This window comes from Leptodactylus fuscus, chromosome 4 (assembly GCF_031893055.1).
Source record: "Leptodactylus fuscus isolate aLepFus1 chromosome 4, aLepFus1.hap2, whole genome shotgun sequence".
NCBI classification, from domain to species: domain Eukaryota; kingdom Metazoa; phylum Chordata; class Amphibia; order Anura; family Leptodactylidae; genus Leptodactylus; species Leptodactylus fuscus.
In genome coordinates, this window is record NC_134268.1 from 119,202,088 (window position 1) to 119,225,196 (window position 23,109).

At 40.2% G+C, this 23,109-nt stretch overlaps 1 protein-coding gene and 1 pseudogene across 1 annotated transcript in view; one reads left to right on the forward strand and one right to left on the reverse strand.

Moving 5' to 3' along the window:
- The window catches only part of SLC6A3 (solute carrier family 6 member 3), a 109,120-nt gene that overhangs the window by 80,259 nt on the left and 5,752 nt on the right, over positions 1-23,109 (reverse strand). Inside the window, exon 2 of the mRNA XM_075271013.1 lies at positions 713-1,057. Coding sequence (XP_075127114.1) covers positions 713-998 — 286 coding nt within the window. The 5' untranslated portion in view covers positions 999-1,057. The remainder of the gene's footprint in view (positions 1-712; positions 1,058-23,109) is intronic.
- Positions 7,554-7,692, forward strand: LOC142201669 (U2 spliceosomal RNA; annotated as a pseudogene).

Here is a 23,109-nt window from a genome sequence, read left to right on the forward strand (position 1 = left end):
GCTTATATGGGGAATGGGAGATGACTGACGTGGCCATACAAAAATTAAGCTGAGACAACCCTTTTAAAGAGGTTGTCCATAAATTGGAGCGACCCCTGTGGCAGCCAGAGAGGTGTAAAATAATTAAAATAATTAGACATAATCACTTTAGCTTCTCTAGGTACACAACTGCATTTGGGTGTCAGTACCTTTGTTCCATCGGAGTACCAGAAGAACAGAAAAACGGGCACAATTAGATCTGTTAGATGGACACAAACTGAGCACGAGGGACCCCATCAACTATAATGAGGTCTGTCAGGTATCTGTTTGTTTTTTTTACTGAAATCACCGGGTGAAAATCTTAGGTTTGTAGGGCTTTTTTGTATTGCAATTTCCAATGGGTACTGCAAAGCTTGTTGAAGCCTCATTTGTGTTGCTGTTTTCAACCCCTTGCTCATATCTGCCCAGTATAGATCATTAAAGGCCCATAAAATCACTTACATATTGTAAGTGACACCATCAGCACTCCCAATAAAATTCATAGAAAGTTGAAACAGCCCAATAGCCACCTGATTCTAGCACATAGTGAAGTTTTCATCTGATAACATTTTCTGATATTTCTGAAGGACACGAAAATCAAACTAGTTATATGATTACATTTATTGTCTAGCAATATTAATTAACAGTACTGCAGAATGAATACATATCTATTACATAACAACACAGATCTTACCTCCTCCATTTTTGTAACACAAGTAGGGAAACCGCCAAACATTGGCTAAGTCCACAGCAAATCCAATAACAGAAAGAAGAAAATCAATTTTTTTACTCCAGGTCTCTCTTTCCTCAATATCACGATTTGCCTGGGATGAATTTACCAGTACGGAATTAGTAAACTGGACTCCATTTTGTTCCTTTACAAGTATAAGCTCCACTTCCTTTGTTCCCATTGAATTAGATTCTTTAGCAGGAGCAACAACTGAAGACATCTGTCCGACTGGTGGTCTAGGTTTGATCATTAGGCGCTACTAAGGCTATAGACAGTAAACCAGGAGTGTTAGAAGAATTTGGTTTCTACCTGTGGTAGACAAATACAGTAATTGATCAGTTAAATTCAAGTTTGTGCATATATTTGTCCTGAGTATGTTCTTATGAATACTAGAAATAATAGTTAAGGTAATTAATACTAATGAACAAAATGATAAACTGTTCTTTAAAGTGGTTGTCCAGTTTGAAAAAAATGTTTATACTGTTTATGAACTTCTGAGCTTAGCAGAAAGGAGTCCTATGTTCTCAATTTTCTTTGTGAGACTAAAGTGAGAGTAGTTAGAAAAAAGTGTCTATCACTCTGAAGGACCTGTCCTGTTTTATAATAAAAAGAACACCCACTGACCTAAATGAACTGCTAATCAGGGGGAGACCCAGTAGTGGGATTGTCAAACCAGAAAACCTCTTTAAAACCCTATATAATATGAGGTTCACAGCAGAAAGATTCCAAAATGTCTATTTCGTGTTTGTCCATCAGCAGTACACACATAGGATATTATAACCCTAGATAGAATTAGAAGAGAAAGGTTAACAAACAATAATCATTAATTAAACAATTAAGGCCCTCCTATAAGAGGAACCCCGCCCTACTCAGCCTCAGTATTTTTATTTCTCTTGAAGCTTTAGAAGAAGCAGGACTCTTTTTCCTTTTCTTTATTTTTGTTTGTTTCTTTTGCTCATATGAAGCTTCCTCCGCTCTGAAGATAAAGCCCAGCCAGGGGAAGCATACATGGTAAAGATCCATTGAGATCTGGCTGGCAGATTCCCAGTAAGCCTGTGCGTGTGTAACAGTTGCTACTGGATGGGGCAAAGATAACATTACCAGTAGAGTATTATAGATCACATTATGAAAAGGTGATTGATAATTTTTTTGTACTTTGTCTTTTCTCAGTCAGATAATCTGTTTACTTTACAGTTGATTGAGATACCAAGATTGCTAAAAGGGGGCAGGCAGTGCCATAGTGCCTCTGTCAACAGATTACTATAAAATCTGAGCTATGGCGCACAGATATCCAGCAGGAGAGAGACTGAGCTTCTACCTGGTCCATATGGTTACAGGTTCCTCAGAGGAGATGTCTTCCACACTAAATAGAGGTCACTCTCTGGAGCTCCGAGCATTACAAGTGGATAAGAAATCCTCTCCATGAAGCAAACTCCATCCTACTTCAGTCAATTTGAGAATTTGTGGAGCTACATTACAGTCAGTCCCTCAGCCACTCAACTAGAACAATGAGTGTATGGCGGAGTTGTTCTGGTTCAAAAGCTGACAACAAATGGGGTTAGTCATAGATCTGATATCTCAGTAGGCTCCAGTAAGTGCACAAAATAGAGTCCATGGACTCAGGGAGGACCGTTATCCAAAGGGAAGCTTTGGTGTCTTCACACAACCCTCCCAGTTTCTGGGAATTGCCATACAGAAGGAAACAGGGATGTTACATTTCCATTTCAGATGTCTTCAATTTTGGATCACCTCAGTCCCTCCAGTCTTCATGAACGATGTCATAGGTCTTACAGCAGCTCTACATCTTCAGGGATGCACAGTTATATCAAACCTGGAAAATGGGCTCCTCATATCGCCCTCAAGAGAATTGAATGTTACTCTTATTCTGGATGAATCTAAAAATGAAAAGGAGCAGGAGCTTCTGGTCACTTCATTCTCCATGAAGGTGAAGCTCTCTCCAGAAATAAATCCCAATATAAAGGGACTGAAAGCCATCAAGTTGCCACTGCATCAATTTCAACCACTCCTGGCAAACCACAAGGGCCTGGTATAAGCAGGCAAGCGAATCTCCGTTTATTGCAAAAACCTATAAAGAGTCTACAGGAGACAACTGTAAAAAGTCTTAAACCCAGCAGAATGAGGTTTTGAATCCAGAACTGTTCAAGGAGTCTACCAGAAGATGGGTCAATGGGTCATCGTCAGAGACACTGGTGCCATGACTCAATGGAAAAACCAACAGGTCTTGGTTCCTGTATCCAAAAAGGAAACCCGGTAGTGATGATTGGGTAATAAAGTAGTCCAGTGATCTGAATGTTGTATCTCCATCCCAAAGGTTCTGAGGGAAATTCTGGACGAGTAAACTTAGGCAACTACAATAATGCTGTAATGGCCCCGTCAGGCATGGTCATCTTTTTACACATTATATCCTTTGAAGGGCAGGTTCTGGAAACTTCCAGTCTGAAAATACCCATTTCTCCAGAAAGGGCTCTTCCATGCACAAGTTCACAGTCTACATTTGAAGACTAACAGAGAAACCTTTAAAAAATAAAAATAAAAAATCTGGCCTTGTGGATGCTGTGCAGGTCTGCAGAAAGAAGCTCTACCATCTCAGTGTGAAATAAAGTATAAATATTGGTGCTCCTCGAATTATGCAAGTCCAGAAGTCATTTCATCTGTCCTTCAACTGATACAAGAAGACCTGGAATATATTACTCTGAAAGTCCATGTCACAGTCATCAATGCACAACTACAGTCTGTTTCCAGTCGTCTCATGAGGAGATTCTTTATGGCAATCATAAATATAATTCCGGTAGTACATTAGCCAGTCCCAGCATGTGACTGATGTCAATCAGGAAATAACCTTACCTGTGTTCAGGTCTTATTTAAATTAAAAAAAAAAAATTACATATATTGAATGTAAGAAGATCCGTCTGGTTTTATCTACAAGGTTTTTTAAACAGTTGGGAATCAGAATTCTTGTTTCATTTTTTGGTAGAGTTAAAGGCTGCAAAACCAGTAGATCAATACTAGCAAGATATATCAAAGACTCCTATAGGATCTGCTATGACATCTCAGAACAACCCTCACTGAACCTGTGGGGGCGCTCTCTACTCCAGCCATTCTACATCAGGGCAGAGTTTGGCCTTGGTACTCTCGTACCAAAATATACAAAATAACAACATGGTCATCCATTAGCACGCTTATCTAAACACTGCAGATGAGACATAAAGGCCTCTGAGGGGTCGCCCTCCAGTCAGGTAGTGTTTAAGGAAGCAACAAATATCCAACCAAAGTAGTATTGCTTTGTAAGTTCCCATGTGTGTACTGCCGACAGACAAACAGGAAATATGAAATTTACCTTATGAAATTTACATTTCCTGGAGTCCAGAGGCAGTAAAACATGCCCACCCTATTTGTTGCTTATTGCTTGGGTACCATACTGAGGCTGAGTAGGGCGGGGTTCCTCTTATAGGAGGGCCTAAATTGTTTAATTAATGATTATTGCTTGTTAACCTGTCTTTTCTAATTGTATTTAGGGGAATAGTATCCTATGTGTGTACTGCCTCCGGACTCCAGGAAATACAAATTTCATAAGGTAAATTTCAACTATAATGGACAATTTTATTACCTAATATTTTTTAAATATAATTTATTATTATAGATATCTATTTCCTTCACAACTTTTTGAGCAGATCTTCTGCTCCTTATCTTCCTATCTTGTTTATATAAGAGTCTCTGCCTGTCACAAAGATCTCTGTGGTTGAGTAGGGGTCTGCTACCAGCTGGTTACTGATTCTGTGCACTGGTAACCTCTGATCTAACAGCCTAGCAATATTAGGGTCCATTCACATGGAAGGATGGTGAGGAATTTGGTGTGGAATTTTCCACGCTGAAAAAAAAGCCTCTCATTGATTTCAATGGGTTCTGCTAGCTTTTTTTTCCGCTAGTGAGATTTTCCACTAGCGGAAAATTCCCCTAGTGGAGAAAAAAAGCTAGCAGAACACTACAGTAACCATCTTAGGTGGTTAGAGGTATAAAGGAAAGTAAACTGACATGCAGATATAAGCCGGTGGTGAGTATACCCTATTTACAAATCCCCTATGGGTCTTTCAGGAGTGTGGGGTGAGTTTGCAGAGCCTCAGGACACAAGATAATAAGCAGCCACTAAAAAATAGAGGGGAATTATCATCTGGCTATTCCCTAACAACAATGGATGCCTGCCCATTACTGTCCATTACCCATAGACTTTAATGTTAAAAAATAACGGATGCTTGATGTCCATCTTGAAACTGTGGGGGGGTTAACAGACACAAAAGTCCTGCATGTAGGATTCTTTGTCCATGGAAAAATACGAACATATGATTGGGTGTATAATGGACAATAACAGACACAAGATAAAATCCCATTGAAATGAAATTGTAATGGATTTGTGACAGTTCAGCTAGTGCCCATTGCTAAAATCTTGTAATAGACAATAGCTACAGACACTACTGACGATCACCAGCGGTAGGCTGAACGCCCCCTAACTGAAATGTGTTCCAAATTATTATGCAAATTATGGTGGGGGGTTTCTGATATTCCTGAATGGTCGGTGCAAATGACAGTCAGTATAACATTTAAATCTTCAACCATTAAAGTATAAATCAAATATTATTGGACAAACCTCCCAATGATAACCTTTTTTTTCACAAATTTAAAAATCAAAATCTACTGTTCCAAATTATTATGCACAGCAGAGTTTCTAAACATTTTATAGGTTGTAAAGAATTGAAAATGGGAATTTATTGAATTTGCAGCATTAAGAGGTTACATTTACTGGAATCAAAAGTTATTTCACTCAAAAACATCTTAAAAAGCCAAGTTACATCTTAACATAAGAGCCCTTCTTTAATAACTTCACAATTCTCACATCCAGTAGGATGTCAGAATGGCCTCCCAGAGCTCTTGTTTTGATGTGAACTGCCTTGCACCCTCATAGATCTTTTGCTTAAGGATGTTCCAGAAGGTTCTCCATAGGGTTGAGGTCAGGGGATGTTGGTGGCCACACCAGGAGTCTCTCTCCTTTTATGACCATAGCAGCCAATGTCTCAGAGGTATACTACATGAGATGGTATATTGTCATGCAGGAAGATGATTTTGCTACAAAAGGCATGGTTTCTCTTTGTGGCATGAATGCTAGTGATTAGTCAGAAACTCTATATACTTTGAGGTCATTTTCACACCTTTAAGGACCCTAGGGGCATCCCAGCTGTCTCCCTATGATTCCAGCCCAACACATGACTCTGCCTTCTTCTTACTGAAATTCCAGTCTTATTGGGACATCCACCATAAATCCACTACTCCATCCATGTGGACCAACCAGGGTTTCACGACACCCATCAGTAAACCAGACTTTCAGAATTAGTCTTAATGTATGTCTGGTCCCACTGAAACCATTTCTGCATAATAATTTAGAACATGGTGTACACAAAGGTTTGTTACCACTGAATGTAAACTAGGGTGTTCACTCTTCACTATTCACTACAGCAAACGTAAGATGCATTTCAAACTTTATTTCTGTGAGTTTTAGTATCTTAAAACTGGAAAACTCTCAAGGCATCGAATTCTGAATAGATTTTCACCCAAAAATTGGTATAAAATTACATGTTTTATACAAGTTGGCAAGGTTAGAGGAAAAAGTGCATGATATGGTGCAAAATGGGTATGGCTTAACTAACACCAAAACTAGAAATGTAAAGGACTAAAACTTAAAGAGGACCTTTCACCATATCTGGGCACAGGCAGTGCTATATACTGCCAGAAAGCTGACAGTGCGCTGAATTCAGCGCACTGTCGGCTTTCCCGATCCATGCCCGGTGTAAAGCGCTATCGGTCCCGGTACCGTAGCGCTTTACAGTCAGAAGGGCGTTTCTGACCATTAGCCAGAGACGTCCTTCTGCCTCACGGCGCCAATCGCGCTGTACTGTGGAGCCGGGAGGAACGCCCCCTCCCTCTCCTGATAATGCTCGTCTACGGACAAGCTGTGTGAGCAGAGGGAGGGGGCGTTCCTCCCGGCTCCACAGCACAGCGCGATTGGCGCCGCGAGGCAGAAGGACGTCTCTGGCCAATGGTCAGAAACGCCCTTCTGACCATAGAAGAGCTACGGTACCGGGCCGTAAGCTCTTCACACCGGGCACAGATCGGGAAAGCCTACAGTGCGCAGAATTCAGCGCACTGTCAGCTTTCTGGCAGTATATAGAACTGCCTGTGCCCGGACATGGTGAAAGGTCCTCTTTAACTTTTATTTAATAGTAGGTTAATAACATACCAATGCACAAATAAAATTATATAGAGCTCTGTCTTGAGTGTAGCATCAGATTGGTGGCAGATTGGTATCACTCACTTATCTGAGGTGAGGTCTAGGATCCTAGATCACCATCATCTTCCTCATACATCATCTAATTCCTCCTGATATTTCCAACACTTTCACAGTCCCCTCTCAGACCATACCAAAGCGGCATTCAGCTCCCTGTTTTGGAGTCCGCCAGCGGTCCACTAGCTGCACCAATATTCCTGTTAGACTGGTATGCAGCTATGGGATAGTTATTTGCAATTTTTAGCACTTTCCCTCTCTTCATGCTCTATAAGTTCAAAGTAATATGCAAACAGAAATAGATGGATACTAGCTGCCATACAGTCTTCACTGTAAGTAAAAGAGAGTTTTCTCTCTAACTCTATCATTTAAAAACAGCCCCGGACCAAGCAGGACATAGAAAAGTACAGATTTGTACCAATGTGCATTGGTTGTGATATGGCAATGACAAACATTGCTTCTTGGCCTTTTGGCCAAGGTCAAGTGTAATATCTGTTCTTATCAGAGGTTAGTAATTACTTCAGCCAGTGGGACTGGTCACCCTACTGTAGGGAAATAACAGAATGCAAGTGATGGAGAGCAGAGAACCACACAATATGGAAGGGGCCACTGATCGAAGTCACTATGTTTGTGAGCTTGAAGGCTTGAGATGCTGAAGTTCCCCAGGGGAAAGTGACTCCTGGGGTGCTGAAACTTCTGGGGATGGGTTCCCCCTGAGTGATGCACATAGCACTATACTTATTTTTCCATAGCTTGTGAGCATTCACCCTTTATGCTGTCTTATGCTCTGCTTTGCATGAGGAATTTTTAAAGATCAGGCGGGTAGACCTAGCGTATCACACCACTGTTCCTACTTATTTATTTTTTTGCATGTTAAACATTTGTCACGTTTTGTCACTTAGATTGAGGGATACAGTTGCCTTTCTGGGACCCTCCTGAGGTCTAGAGGGAGGAATTGTGTGGCCATTTGGTTTCCTCCTCCCCTGCTAGCCGACCCACCTCTGACTTTGTGGATGTGAGTATTGTGTTGGCTTCTGGTTGTACAGAATGAGAGACCATGTGGAGACCAGGAGCAAGACGGGCCTTCCCTGCTTTGGTGTGAGAAGGCCATTTGTACTCTGATGTTTTTAGGGCTTTTGGCTAGGAGGGTGGGCATTGGTTGGGGGCCCTTCTCTTTTTAGATTGCTTCCACGCCACCTTTTTGGCACATCAGTGAAAGAAGGCACGATCTTCGGCCTTCAAAAAAATAAAAAATAAAAATGGCAATGAGAAACATTTTAATAAGGTTTTCTCATACTAAAAACTCAAAGCACAGGGAGAGTTGTGGAGCTAGAATGCCTACCACATAATTGCTCATCCCAACACCCAATAGGGCAGTTTTTCATAGGATTTTACCATTGAGTATAGTTTAGGCATGGCAAAGGGAACCTGAGTTCTCAGAGGAAACTGTACAAACTCCACACAAGTGCTGCACATGGTCAGACAGAACCCAGGACCACAGTGATGCAAACAACAATGCTAACCAATGAGCCACCATGTGGAGAGAGCTCCTATCTAGCTCCAGCATTACGCTACACCTTTGTTTTTGCTATCTCTCCTGCTCACTCTTTCCAACCATTCTTCATAAATTTCTATAGTCATGCATAATCTAAAAATGTATGTACAAATGTAGCAGCAAACTGAATGAATAAGCGTTCATTAGCTGAAAATGAAATCTTGTTAATGAGATACAAATGCTTTTTTATTGACTGCTACATATATCATTTTTCAGAATGAAAGTCAATTTAATAGAGGAGAGGTGAAAAAGCATTTTTTTTCTCATAAGATATATTACAAAGTTTCTCATAAGTACTAGAGATGAGCGAACACTGTTCGGATCAGCCGATCCGAACAGCACACACCCATAGAAATGAATGGAAGCACCTGTGACGCTGACTTTGCCGGCGGCCGGCGTCACAGGTGTTCCATTCATTTCTATGGGTGCGTGCTGTTCGGATCGGCTGATCCAAACAGTGTTCGCTCATCTCTAATAAGTACTATTCATTTTACGCAAAGTTTGTTGATAAATTACTGACCATTGCTGCTACCAGCACCAATGATCACTATCAGAGATCTATTAGATTCTGTGCCTTAATGATTTAAAGCTGTTTTATCTACACATGGGAAATCTACACATTAGTCAGATGGTTTTAATGTAACTACTGATATATGTAGTTAGCAGCTGCACAGGCATCATGGTGTCACAGGAGTGGCAAGCTGTCTGTAACTATAGGTTTCTCCTACTTTTGTCTTCGGTAGCATGCCTGTCACATCTGAGTAGTGGGATGCATTACTCTGATGTCAGAACTAATAGAATGCACAAAACCTAGAAAAATATAACTCTGATTTTGACAAATTGTTACATAACAGGACAGTTGTACCTTATAACTATTGTTATGGATTGTTGTAGATAAAATATGAATAAAATAGAGAAAAACATAAAAATACATATATATATATAAAATCATTTACCTTAGGGACATATGAATTGTTTCACACGTATAGAGGTGCAATAATATCATTTATCCCTGGTAATATGAAATTGACATGAGCATTGTATTAGAAAAAACTATTTTGGTAAATAATGGTAAGACACCTTGTTTATGAAGCACTTAGTAGCAAAATGTAATTAATCGGCAGGTTGTAATGAGGATTACTTCAATGAAAAGTATAAAATGTATTGATAACATAAGAAAAATACAGCATACAATATTTATAGCATTATGTCTAGCATACAAGGGTCTGTAATATTATGTGAATCCTTTGTACAGTTTAGGAGAGTTAATAATTATAACTAAGTATTCCTATGGAAAGTAACAAAAAGCATTTGGCATATAGCTTCATATTGAATCATAACGCATGTAAAACATTTGTAATTTTCTAGATAATGCTATGTTTCTCAGTTGCCAATATCATTTGAACTGAACTGTGATTCAGCAAGATATTCTGGTATGATTTTGGTTGTGCTTAGGACTGTATGTAAACCTGACTAGCTATCCTGATGCTATATAGCAATGAAGATAAATGTCCAGTTCTTCTATGCTATATACATGCACCCAATATAAAGACATCTACTACTATCGGCCATGAGCTTGTATGTCTTTCTCTCTTGCTATATACTACTGTACCATCCATGATACTATATCACTAAAATTTCCCCATTGTGAGACTATTAAGGGATTATTTTATTTTATCCTATTACAAAATACACTTGTAAATTGTAGACACTCCAATCTATGCAGGTAAATCTTATTGTATTATATAAATGTTCAATAATAGAACAATAGAAATACAGAATAACATTTGAAGAAGGTATTATATATTGAGGTGTAAATAAAAGGACTGTTATTTGGATTTGGGCTGGTATCCTAAAAACTGTATGTAAAAACAGAACGTTGATTTTATGCGGATTGCACAGTCCTTTATCTGGAGCTGTATATGAGTGGACATTATAATATATTAGTGTTAATAACTCCCCCTGAAATATAGGTTTCTAGAATTAGTCACAAAAGTTTAAAAAGAAATGGAAATGTTAATGTAAAAAAAAAAAATTCCCCTATATTGAATAATACAATGTCGTGTGCTCTAATATACATAACATTTATGAGTGATTATAGAAAGATATTTCAGAATATGTTTTCCATTTTTCAATGCAAATGTGATAAAAAGTAAATGCCAGCCTGACATTTCCAAATCAATCAGTAGGTCTATAACTGTTATTGGTGATGCTTACAGTTCTATGGTGCTCACTGTGATAACATGGGGCTGGAGTCATCCGAGAAACATGGCCCCGTGTTAGGGAGCATTGGTAACACTTGAAGTGCTTATCCAGAGTTAATATTAACTAGTTACAGATGTTACATATAAGCACACTAACCATTTAAAGAGTAACAGAATAAAATTATACATATGACGGTAAATTCATTTCATTCACAGTGTTAATGGGGCCTGTAAGTGTTTCCATATTGTTAAATTTTTTTATAACATGACATAGTCTGCAGCACTATAATTTATATAGGAAGTCTTTACGGAACCCTGATAAATCTTTTTAAAGTTAATGGGTTGGCCAGCATTGGCCAGTAATCTTTCAGATCTATAATAAACTGAAGACCTGACGCTTGTGAGAAAAAAAGCTTAAGACAAAAAAGCTTAAAAGCTTAAAGTTTTTATATAAATTAATTGATACATTTTCAAATTCGTTTCCAATATAGTTTTGGAAGTTTGTACAAAAATACATTGCACAAAGCACCAAAACCATAAAACAAGTGCAAGACATTACTTCACAGCAAATATCAATATGTATGCCAACGGAAATAAAAATAACTGCCTTTCCTATGATTTTCACTAATATTTATATTGATTCTTGCACACTTACATGGATACACACAGAATGAAAAATAAGGAAAGTGAATATTACAATGCATAGCCAAGAAAAGTTCTACTTACTTTACGTAAATCTTTCTCACTCAAATTCCAAAAATGAAATATTGCATATCAAATAAATGAGAAGATTTTGTAGAAAGGATCTGACTCGTACAGTTAAATAGGAATGACTCTGCTCTTTTCATATTCTGGATCTTCCTTGGTTGTAGGATATGTAGGTAGACTTCATCTCTAGCTGGTAAGGTGTGAAGATTCACTGCTCTCCCTGAACTTGTACTAGAGTGATGAGCTGCTGGAAGATAATAGACAATAGCCCTCCCTCATCTGCTCATCCTTTCGATGACTCTTGAGCTCAACCACTTATTAACAGCAGCCAACCTATGCCCTGTCTGCTATATTCTTCTACACAGACATTGCTGAAAATTCACATTTGGGTTAATAGTTCAATTTAAAATTTATGATGGCTGAAAACAATATGATATACTAGGCTGAATCACTATACTGACTGTCATAAAATACGTATGTTCAGAATTTGCTGTTGTCACTGGTTGGGCTACAGTATATACAATATATTGTGGCTCAGAACTTTTCAATGGCTTTTGTTTTGTTCTATAGCATAACACAATGCAGCAAGTTATATTGTGAATTAATTTTTTTATATGCCTATATTTGCTTCATCTATAGCTATCTATTTACACACAAACATAAGAAAAATATGCACCAGCTTTGAATTCTATATCAGGACATAATTTTTAAAAAAATCTGTTCTTTAGAAGGTCTGAACATTACACAAATACAACAGCACATAACAAATTACACCATATCAATTTTTATAACAAAAATGAAAACTAAATGGGAAAAACATGTGTAAAAAGTAATTAATAATTAATAATAATTAAAATTAATACAAAATAGAATCACCTTTAGCAGCAATAACTTGATATTGTCCATTTGCATGATCCAGTTTCAGCCAAGCATTGTTGGATAGATGGCTTCATGTTTGACTCTAGGATACTTTTGCATACAGAGTTGATGGTTAACTCAATAATTGCAAGGTCCTGTGGCAGCAAATCAAGTTTATATCATCACTCTTCCACCACTGTTCTTTCTCTTTGCTATGAGGTATTTGTGATTTACTGTGTATGGTTTTCACCAAAAATGACTCTGTGTATTGTGACAAAACATCTCCACTTTGTGGACATGGTTCCAGAAGTCTTGTGCTTTGTTCAGATGTAACTTTTCAAATCATAGCCATACTGCTATGATGTTTTTAGAAAGAAGAGGCTTTCTCCTGGCAACTTTAGCAAAAAAAGTGTGCATGTGCCCTCTTGGGAAGATTGCCTAGTGCATTGAATGGTTTCCACTTTTTAAAAGTTTTTCTTACTGCAGAATGATGGGACTTCAGATCACTTTGTCTGGAAATGGCCTTCTATCCATTTCCACATTGAAAGGCAACAACAATTGCCTCTCTAAGATCATTGCTGATGCCTTTCCTCCTTGGCATTATACTGTATATACACAACTGAATGCTTCAGACCAGTAAACCGCAAAAACTTCTGCTATAGTAGAGGAAGGTACAATTGCTGATGATCAATTAATCAAGTGCATATGATGTCCAGAATTTGTCTAATATTTACCAACATCATTCCTATGGAAGCAGTAAGGATGTAATTTTTCAAACACTGCTTATCCAATGTGGCCTAGTTTTTGTTAAATAATGATGCAATGAAATTTGTCAAGTGTTATTGGTCATCTGAGGTTGTATTTAACTAATTTCAGGACCAGAGTCTTTTATTTTGCCCTGAGATGTAAAACATTTCTATTCAAAAGGAGTGTTCTTTTCTCATGTCTGTACTGTATTGGTTAAGAATGTGGATGCATGTACTGTATATGTGGATGATCCATGTAAGCGAATTTGCTGGTTATCTGATATGTAGAGAAACAGTAGCAGCTGGTCGATAGCAGACTGCAAAAACAGATTGTTCATGCTAGATATATTTGGTCAACTACCAGCCAAAAATACTAGTATTTGGCATCATTGGCTGCTTTTGGATGATCATCAGCCTACTTGAGAAAATTCCCTGAGCTTTTTTTTTAATAACTAAACTCTCCTTGATGAGTAATTGTTAATATTGATCGTTCATAGAAATTACACCATCATCATTTGCACAAAATGTAAAGTTTATGGCCAGCCTAACAGAGAAAATTGGTTTTGTTGCCCATACCAACCAGTCACAGCTTAAATGTATATACTCAATCTGCTTAGCATCAAAGGAGTTTTCTAGAACTATGATACTGATGACCTATCCCTAGGTAAGACCATTAATATCAGATCAGTGCTGCACTTCTGCAGATGAATTGTGTGAAAAGTAAGCTTCATCTTCTGAGGCTGTTGAAGTCTAGTTCACTGGTCATATAGAAATGCTGTTGCTCAAATGAATGGCCAAGCACAGGACACGCATCAACTCATTCAGATTTGTAGCCCTCTCTGCAAGTCATCTGGTTTGTGACTAGGGTTGAGCGATCGGGATTGGAAAAGATTGGATCCTAATCGGCGATCGAGTAAATTTCACAATCGCGATTGGGTTCCGATCCTGCCTAACAAAGATCGGGAACGGAATTCCGATCCCAATCGCTCAACTGACTTACCTGCACAGAACCACCGCCACTCCCCGGAGCTCCGGGCCATTGTTCTCTCCTCTCTCTCTTTGCACGCCGGAAGAATGCTGTGCGCGCCCCTGCCTCCCTAGGCTAGTGTGACTGATGCTGGGAGTAGGTGGGGCTTTTGTGGCTTAGGAGAGTGTGGGCGGGTACAGGGAGGGGAGACGTGAGTGAGTGCAGACGCACGTATCTAATCCTTATCTAATCCGTATCTAATCCGTATCTAATCCTTCAGTGTGTGGAACTGAGTGCAGACGTGTGTATCTAATCCTCTGGCGTGTGATACTGTGTGCTGATCTGTGCATCTAATCCTCTGATGCGTGTACCTCAGTTTGGATATCGTGTTGTATTGTGCATGTGGAGTGACCGTGTGTATTGCAGATGGAATATGAGTGAAAGACTTGCAGGTTTGTGTTGGCTAAGGGGGGGGGGGGGGGGGAACTTTGTGTTTTGGGAATGCTGTATCTCAGCAACATACTTCCAAGCGAGTTGGAGACTCATCTTAAACCTTCCCGAATACCTGAAGTATCTCTGTAGCAAATTTGGTGAAGATCAGTCCAGTCGTTTGGTCGAGCATAAAGAACAAACAGACAGACAAGAATTAATTTTTATAAGATAGAGAGAAGAGATCATAAATTCTATATCCATATCACATGATGCAATTTGAACATGTTTACAATTCATGGATATTGTAATACTATATTTATGCACTTTGTATTGCATAATTCATATGTATTTTGCACTTTTGCATTATTATTACTTTTATTATTATATTATTATATTATATTATTATAATAGTATATATTATATTAATATTACTATTATTATTGCATTATTGCCAGTTTCCCAGAACACATTATTTATACTGGCACATGTACACCTATTGTTTGCTTGAGAAAAGTCCTGTGAGCAGAAATGTTGGACGTGCTAATAAACTTGCACTTTTTTCTTTACCTACTTTGGAGTGCTGACCTATTTTTGTTATTTTATGTCATAATGATCTGTCTATTCAATACAGCCATTCCCAACCAGGGTGCTGTGAAAATCCACCAGGAGTGTCATGACATTCTGGTGAAAAAATGGCTGTTTCTCTTCATTCAACTATATTGGCATGCTTAGGATTACAATGGTGAGCAGTTCTAGCTTTCTGTTCCACTATGCAGGCATCTACTAGTGAAGAACAGAGCATGAGGGTGCTGTCGGGGAACGAGGATTGGTAACTGTTTCTGGATAGCATTATTAGTTGCCTGGAGGCCACTGGGGGTCATTTTACTTAACCAAGGACCATTGGTGTGATCGATTACTTGCCTGGAGGCCACTGAAGAAAATTATTACTTGCCTTGGGCCACTGGGGAGTATTATTTCTTGTCTTAAGACTACTGGGGTGCATCATTTCTTTTCTGTGGCCCGCCAGGGAGCATTATTTTTTGCACAAAAATAGAAAAAAAGTTTTTCAGATCACCCTTGTATGTAGAGATATCAACTTGTAGTAATGAATTCGGGGTGCACGGCACGCTCTATTCCTTGAGCGTAGTAAGATCCAGTAGAAGAAGAGAAATTCGCCGGCAGCTCTCCGTGAATAAAATATAACTTTTATTGTCGGCACATCTTAAAATGACAAAAACTAGATGACTTGCATCTAGTTTTTGTCATTTTAAGATGTGCCGACAATAAAAGTTATATTTTATTCACGGAGAGCTGCCGGCGAATTTCTCTTCTTCTACTAGCATTATTTTTTGCCTGGGGGCCTTGGGAAGCATTATTAGGTGTCTGGGAACCAGTGAAGAGCATTATTAGGTGTTTGGGAGCCACTGTGGAACTATATATTGTTTGTCACTGGAGAGCCTGACACCAGGGTCCACACTGCTACAGTACTTGTGTCAACTCAGCTGTGTCACTAGTACTGAAATGTGGATGGACCCTGTCCTTAATACAGCAGCGTAGGCTGGCTGATTAAATACAGTACTGATTCAGCCTACTCACGCCGCTGCATAAAGTAGTGGCTGAACCCACCCAAGTCAGTCCACTGCCGATGCTCTTTCCATATCTGCAAGTGGCGTTCACAGGCAGAGAGCAGGCAGGGAGAGGACCTGCTCTCTGCCTGAGTGTGAGCTTTAGCAGCGCTGTGTCCAGCAGGGCCGCCCCAATACACCGCTCGCTTCCAGTGTCAGGCTGCAGACACGGTGACGCTAAGCCAGTCCAGGACAGCTTGTCAGCAAAAATTCCGCCCTCCCGAGGCCCTGGCATAGCACCGCCTTAAGCGGTAGCTTCAGGTCACCTCATGGGAGGTGCGGCGCTGTCCCAGGGACTGACTGAGGCACTGGTCTCCCCTGCTTTTGGCAGTCAGCTTAAAAACCCTTGGGGGGAACCAGACCAGTGTCACAGTCAGTACCAATGAAGAGAATTCTTTTGAAGGACACTGACACCGACTGTGGCACTGGTCTGTCTCCCCTGTCAGTTTTTGCCTCAGGCAACAGTAAAACTACAATCGGCCCTGATGCATACCTTGAACAATTGGCCGTTCCCTTTTTAGAGCAAGTGACTTGCTTTGTACAGATGCGTATGTAGTATAGTTTCATGACTGGCGTTGCATATAGGTACATTATTAATACATGTTGCATTGTTGTATTTTGCGCTCTGTATCTATTGTATTGACCTGTGCATTGTGTTATGCTTGGTATGTATAGTGTTTGCACATGCGATGTTGCTTTACTATAAAAGAAGCCGGTTATAATACAGTGGTTTCTGCATTGGGCAATGTCTCCTTAGATGTGGAATGACGTTGTACTTGTGAATTGCACTGCTGAAGAACATTATTTATTTTCCCATTGCATAACTTACTGATGTTAGCTATTGCCCTGGCTACCCAAGGCATGAAATGGCCAGGTATTTAAAAGATTGTTCCCATGCTTTGAGATATAGATGACTTGGAGGAACAGAAGAATAGTTCACTGCTGAAAGACACCTTGTATAAAAACAGCCTTACAAGATCGTGTGAGTTCAACAAACTGAGTTGATACAGTCCTATGAAAAAGTTTGGGCACCCCTATTAATCTTAATCATTTTTAGTTCTAAATATTTTGGTGTTTGCAACAGCCATTTCAGTTTGATATATCTAATAACTGATGGACACAGTAATATTTCAGGATTGAAATGAGGTTTATTGTACTAACAGAAAATGTGCAATATGCATTAAACCAAAATTTGACCAGTGCAAAAGTATGGGCACCTCAACAGAAAAGTGACATTAATATTTAGAAGATCTTCCTTTTGCAAAGATAACAGCCTCTAGTCGCCTCCTGTAGCTTTTAATCAGTTCCTGGATCCTGGATGAAGGTATTTTGGACCATTCCTCTTTACAAAACAATTCAAGTTCAGTTAAGTTTGATGGTCGCCGAGCATGGACAGCCCGCTTCAAATCATCCCACAGATGTTCAATGATATTCAGGTCTGGGGACTGGGATGGCCATTCCAGAACATTGTAATTGTTCCTCTGCATGAATGCCTGAGTCTATTTGGAGCGGTGTTTTGGATCATTGTCTTGCCCATATCCATCCCCGGCGTAACTTCAACTTCGTCACTGATTCTTGAACATTATTCTCAAGAATCTGCTGATACTGAGTGGAATCCATGTGACCCTCAACTTTAACAAGATCTAGTTGCCACCTGGTTCAGTATACCAGTATACCTCTAGCCCACACTTGATAAGCAGGAGAACAGGATGACAGGCAGCACATCTCACGTGGCAGCAGAAGCATGCTGTACATTGCTACTACCTGTAGACCTGCAGAGTTACCCTATTGTCCCCAAGCGGGTCTGCCAACTAAGACATTTGATGTACTATAACCATTTGTTGCAGTAAAGAGACGACTACAGTGAAGTGCTAGATGTTACATGGTGTTTCTCCGCTAGCAGAAGACTACAGGTGACTTGCAGAGAGTGCTGGCTTCATAGGAATGACCAGAGAAGAGTGGGGTGTCAGCCACTGTGGAGTGAGCCAGTTGCTTTTAGCACCACATTGCCACTGTCCTGGTTCCAGTGACTGCCCTATTGACACCTACTTACATATTTTAATCAAGCTGCATGGACTTGCAGTTTACTGGAGCATGCAGAAAGCCAAGTAACTGTCAATAAAACTGTAACTGTAAGCATAGTTTATCTTTATAGATTAGTAAAGATATAGTAAAGCAGATCCAACACTGTCAATTAGTTCTCTTCAAACTGTCAATAGCAAGGTGAAGAATAAAAACTAATTAACACTAAAAGTTGTCAGTCAGAAATCAAATAGCACTTAAAGGGATTGTCCAGGAATTACAGATCTCTGAAAGGAGACCGAGGAAGGTGAAAAATAAAAATCACCTGCCACCGGAGCTCCAGAGTCCTCTTCCGCTGTCTGGCCCAAAGGCGCCTAGGCGCTTGCCACATGTGACCACTAATCAGTGGTCACCTGTGGTGAAGACTTCTGCCAGAGCAAGCCCCTGAGTGATACTGGGTGGACAGTGGTTGGGGACCACAGAGCATCAGGAACAGGTATGTTTTTCCTTTTTTATTTTTTACCTTCCCCGGCCTCCTAGCAGAGATCTGTAATTTCTGGATAACTCCTTTAAAGAAGCATTAAAATTTATGGAAATTAATTTGTGATTACATAATAATTAAACTTTATGGTCACAAAATGGGGGGAATCTACACAATTGTTCCCTGCCTTCTGACAAAGATACACCAAATGCCCCGTTCGGTGCATCACTCGCCACATTCTGCAAATACGGGTGAAGAAGAGGCTATTGTGAGTTGGGGCAGGATACCTTATACCAACATATTCAATTTATAGAAGGCGAAGTGATTAAGAATAAGGCACCACGTAGCAGGCCACAGCAAGATAGCCTTTAATGTCTCTCATAGAACTGGATACATGCTAAATCAGTAATGGTGGAAAAACGGCATGAAATTGCTTACGTGTTTCAGGATACAAGATCCCTTAGTCATAGCATGCTATCACTAAGGGATCTTGTATCTCAAAACGAGTAAGCAATTACATGCTGTTTTTCCACCATTACTGATTTGGCATGTATCTAGTTTTGAGAGACATTAAAGGCTAAGTTTTATTTTTTCGTCATTTTTTTGCTCCCTCCTTGGACTGCTGGATTACTGGGGTAGTTGTTTGTTCATAGTGCAGTGTTCCCAGCTGAGGGAATTCATCAACAGTGGATCATCTGCAATATATGTGAGTTTGGGCTGTGTTCCCACCAATTATTTACTTAGCAGCAAAATAGCACTGCAAGAAAAAAACGTAGCAAAAATATATCAGAGTTTTTCCCACTGCACTTTTCACAGAAAGTCTTCAGAGGTTTCCTCTGCTTCCATTATACCTAAATTACTTACAAACCTAAATTCCTCGCGAATACCCATGTGCAATGTGTGGGCAAATGACTTCTGCACACAAGGTTAGAGTAAACCAGGTAACAGTTCTTTACTGAAGAATTGTGTATAAAACAACTGTAATCCAGACATATATGTACTGTACAGAGGAAGTCACTTGAGATGTCGGCACAGTCATTAAGGAATATACAGTCTAAGTAAGTCTCTGCCTAGAAAGAGCCTTCACACCATGGCTCAGTGTGGAGATGTAGCTACACACATGGATGTAGACTGGATAGTGCTAAGACTGGTGGAACCATTAAAGGCCTAGAGCATGCAAAGGGGCCCTGGACATGGGATTATCCCCTCTGACTCAGAAATACCTGTAAGGAGAAGATGCTCTTCTAGCATGGACTGGTTGACAGGAAAGTAAGTTTCCCAAGTCTGTAAGACTCTAGAACACAGCAGCAATCCAGTAGAGGTTGTCCTCAGGGTCAATGGTTAGCAGATTTGGCTAGGCTTGACCTTTGGATACAACCTCTTTATAAAACACCTCAGCCGGGGCGACTAGAGAAGACTTGGCAGCTGAATAATGCAGTGGAGGTGCAGAGTAGAAGTCTGAGGGGCTCATCTCCTGAGGGGAGACATGATGAGGCGAAGTTGTTCAGTGTGTGGTACTGAAGGAACCACACACTCTCCCTAGGATGGGCAAATCTAGCAGTTTCTAGAACCTTCAGAGGCATCAGCAGATGTCATTGGCTGGCAGGATCATGTGACAGACTTCTGGCATGTACCATTACAAGCAAGGAATAAATCAAATAATTATGCAGACAGATCAATGTGTCATTTTGGTCATTAGGTGGCAGCAACACAATAAACCTTGTGTGAGCTAATGTAGTATAATGTAATGCCAATGCACACTATTACTTAAAGGGGCTCTATCAGCAAAATCATGCTGCTAGAGCCCCACATATGCGTGAATAGTCTTTAAAAAGGCTATTCAGGCATCGGTAATGTTATATTAAACTACCCCCCCCCCCCCCCCGTTTTAAAATAATAACCTAAAAAAGAATGTGCTCTACTTACCGAACGTACACGCTGGGCGGGCATTCAGGGTGTGTCTTCATCTTCATCCCCGCCTCTTCTTCCTCCGGTCCCGTCTTCCTCCAGCGCTCGCGAACGGACAGTGATAGCCGGGGCGCATGCGCAGTAGCCGTAGTAGAAGCCGCATGCTACTGCGCATGCGCCCAGGCCGGTTTTTCATATCAGTGTCCACGAGCGAGCGCTGGAAGAAGACGGGACCCGAGAACATAGGAAGAAGAGGTGGGGAAGAAGATGAAGACACACCCTGAATGCCCGCCCAGCGTGCACGATCCGTAAGTAGAGCACATTCTTTTTTAGGTTATTTTTTTAAAACGGGGGGGTAGTGTAATATAACATTACCGATGCCTGAATAGCCTTTTTAAAGGCTATGCACGCATATGTGGGGCTCTAGCAGCATGATTTTGCTGATAGAGCCACTTTAAGGTGACAGCACTACTTAATATCCCTATACAGAGCATTGGCTAGTGGCACATAAAGGCAATGTATACAGAAATATTGGCCATTCTGGGACATTACAGAAGAACTGGCAATGTTAATGGTAGAGGAATGATTAAACTGCATTAGTAAGTTATATATCCACTGTGCAACTCAGAACTCTCAGAGCTTAACTGTTCAGAAGGATAAAGTGTTGTATATGGTATACTTGCTTGTTGACTACTGCTGTCCTCCCTCTTGTAGTTTCACTCCTTGCACCCTTACACTGATAGTACAATATAGTGTACTGTGCTTAAGAGGCTATGGTGCATCACCCACTACAGAAATTCAAAATGGCTCTGGAAGTGTCATCAGTATAGGGACTAATCTAATAGAGCTTGAGCTGCTGAGTCCCAATGAAAGAAATCTGTAATGGGGCACCTTCCTGCCTAGTGTCATTCAGAATAATGGTATAGTGCAGCGTTTCCCAAACTTTTTGAGTGGAGGAGCACTATTCAGGACAGAAATTCTGTAGGGAGCACTTAACATATTTTACCTAAAACCTACATAGGTGCCAAAGATACATACAATATTAACGATGGGGGAGGGGGATTTCTAACTAATTGATATTAGATATTACATTTTCTATTAACTGTATTCAAATTTTTTTCTTTTAGTCACAGCTAAAAAATAAGGAACTACATATACAGAAAATCAAAAATCCTGAAAACACAGATCCTATTTCTTAAATCTTAAAAAATTTATGTCTTCATTTTAATGTGAAGAATGAGGCTGCTTTGATTTAGCAATATCTGGTTGAATTTGGGATAACTGCAATCGAATGTCAGGTTCCGTATTCAGTCGCGATCCATATCATGTTTTAGTGGCCACATAGGCGGAGAATGCTGCTTCACATAAGTATGTTGTTGCAAAAGGAAGAAGAATAATTTTTGCTTTATCTGACAATTTTAAATTCGTCTTTGAGTTGACATATTGCGTATTAAGCCGGAAAGGGCGGTCTGAGACCGGTTTGGAAGTGCCATCCGACTATGAAGCGTTAGTCTGCCAGCCTTGTATAATTGCCGAATAGACCATAGTGCCAAGCCAGTAGAATATTAGGAGTGCATGTGAACCAGTATTTTAATTTTGAAACGCTTCACATTTTTATTGTTAACCGTTTATCACCATATCGTGGAGCACCTGTAGATGGTACGTGGAGCACTTGGTGCTCTGTGGAGCACAGTTTGGGAAACGCTGGTATAGTGTATATGGCAGAGGAACCTTTCCTCTGAACTCTCCATAGCTACACCCCTGTGTATAGAGCTTCATGAAGTGACCTTCCATGGTCAATGACCATGCACAATGCCAAGCATTGGCTGGGATTGTATAAAGCACACTGTCACTGGACAGTGCAGAAGCATGTTCACTGGAGTGCTGAATTGTGTTTTACTATCTGGCAGTCAAATGGACGAATCAAATGGATCACTCATGGAGACAGCTACAGCATACAAAGCCATTTTAGACACTTGGATGCTTTCAACTTTGTGAGACCAGTTTGGTGAAGGACTCTTTCTATTCGAGCATGGCTGTATCCCTGTACATGATAGTGAAGTCCTTAAAGACATGGTTTGACAAGCTTGGCGTAGAGGCAGTGTCAGACTGAGATAGCTAGAGCCCAAAAGTGGAATTGTCTCTAGTAGCCCATCACCAGGAACTCTGCAGATCAACTGTACTGACACCGCATGGCTACAGGTAATAACAATGCCATGCTGCTCATCTGCCATACAAAGTGCACCACTTCACTAGCTAAACTCACTATACGCTACGTATGGCAAGCAAGCAGCGTGGCTCCTGGAATTGTTAACGTTAACATGGTCCATAAAACTATAGTACCTACAACTATGGTTATCATGAATATGGTGAGTGAGCAGCGCCCAGCATGGAAACAATACTGGGAACTACATATTCTGGTAAACATATGATCTGTTGGGTCCTAACAGTGTAAGAGATCAGTGGGGGTCTGACATCCAGGACCCTTGCTGATCAACTGTTT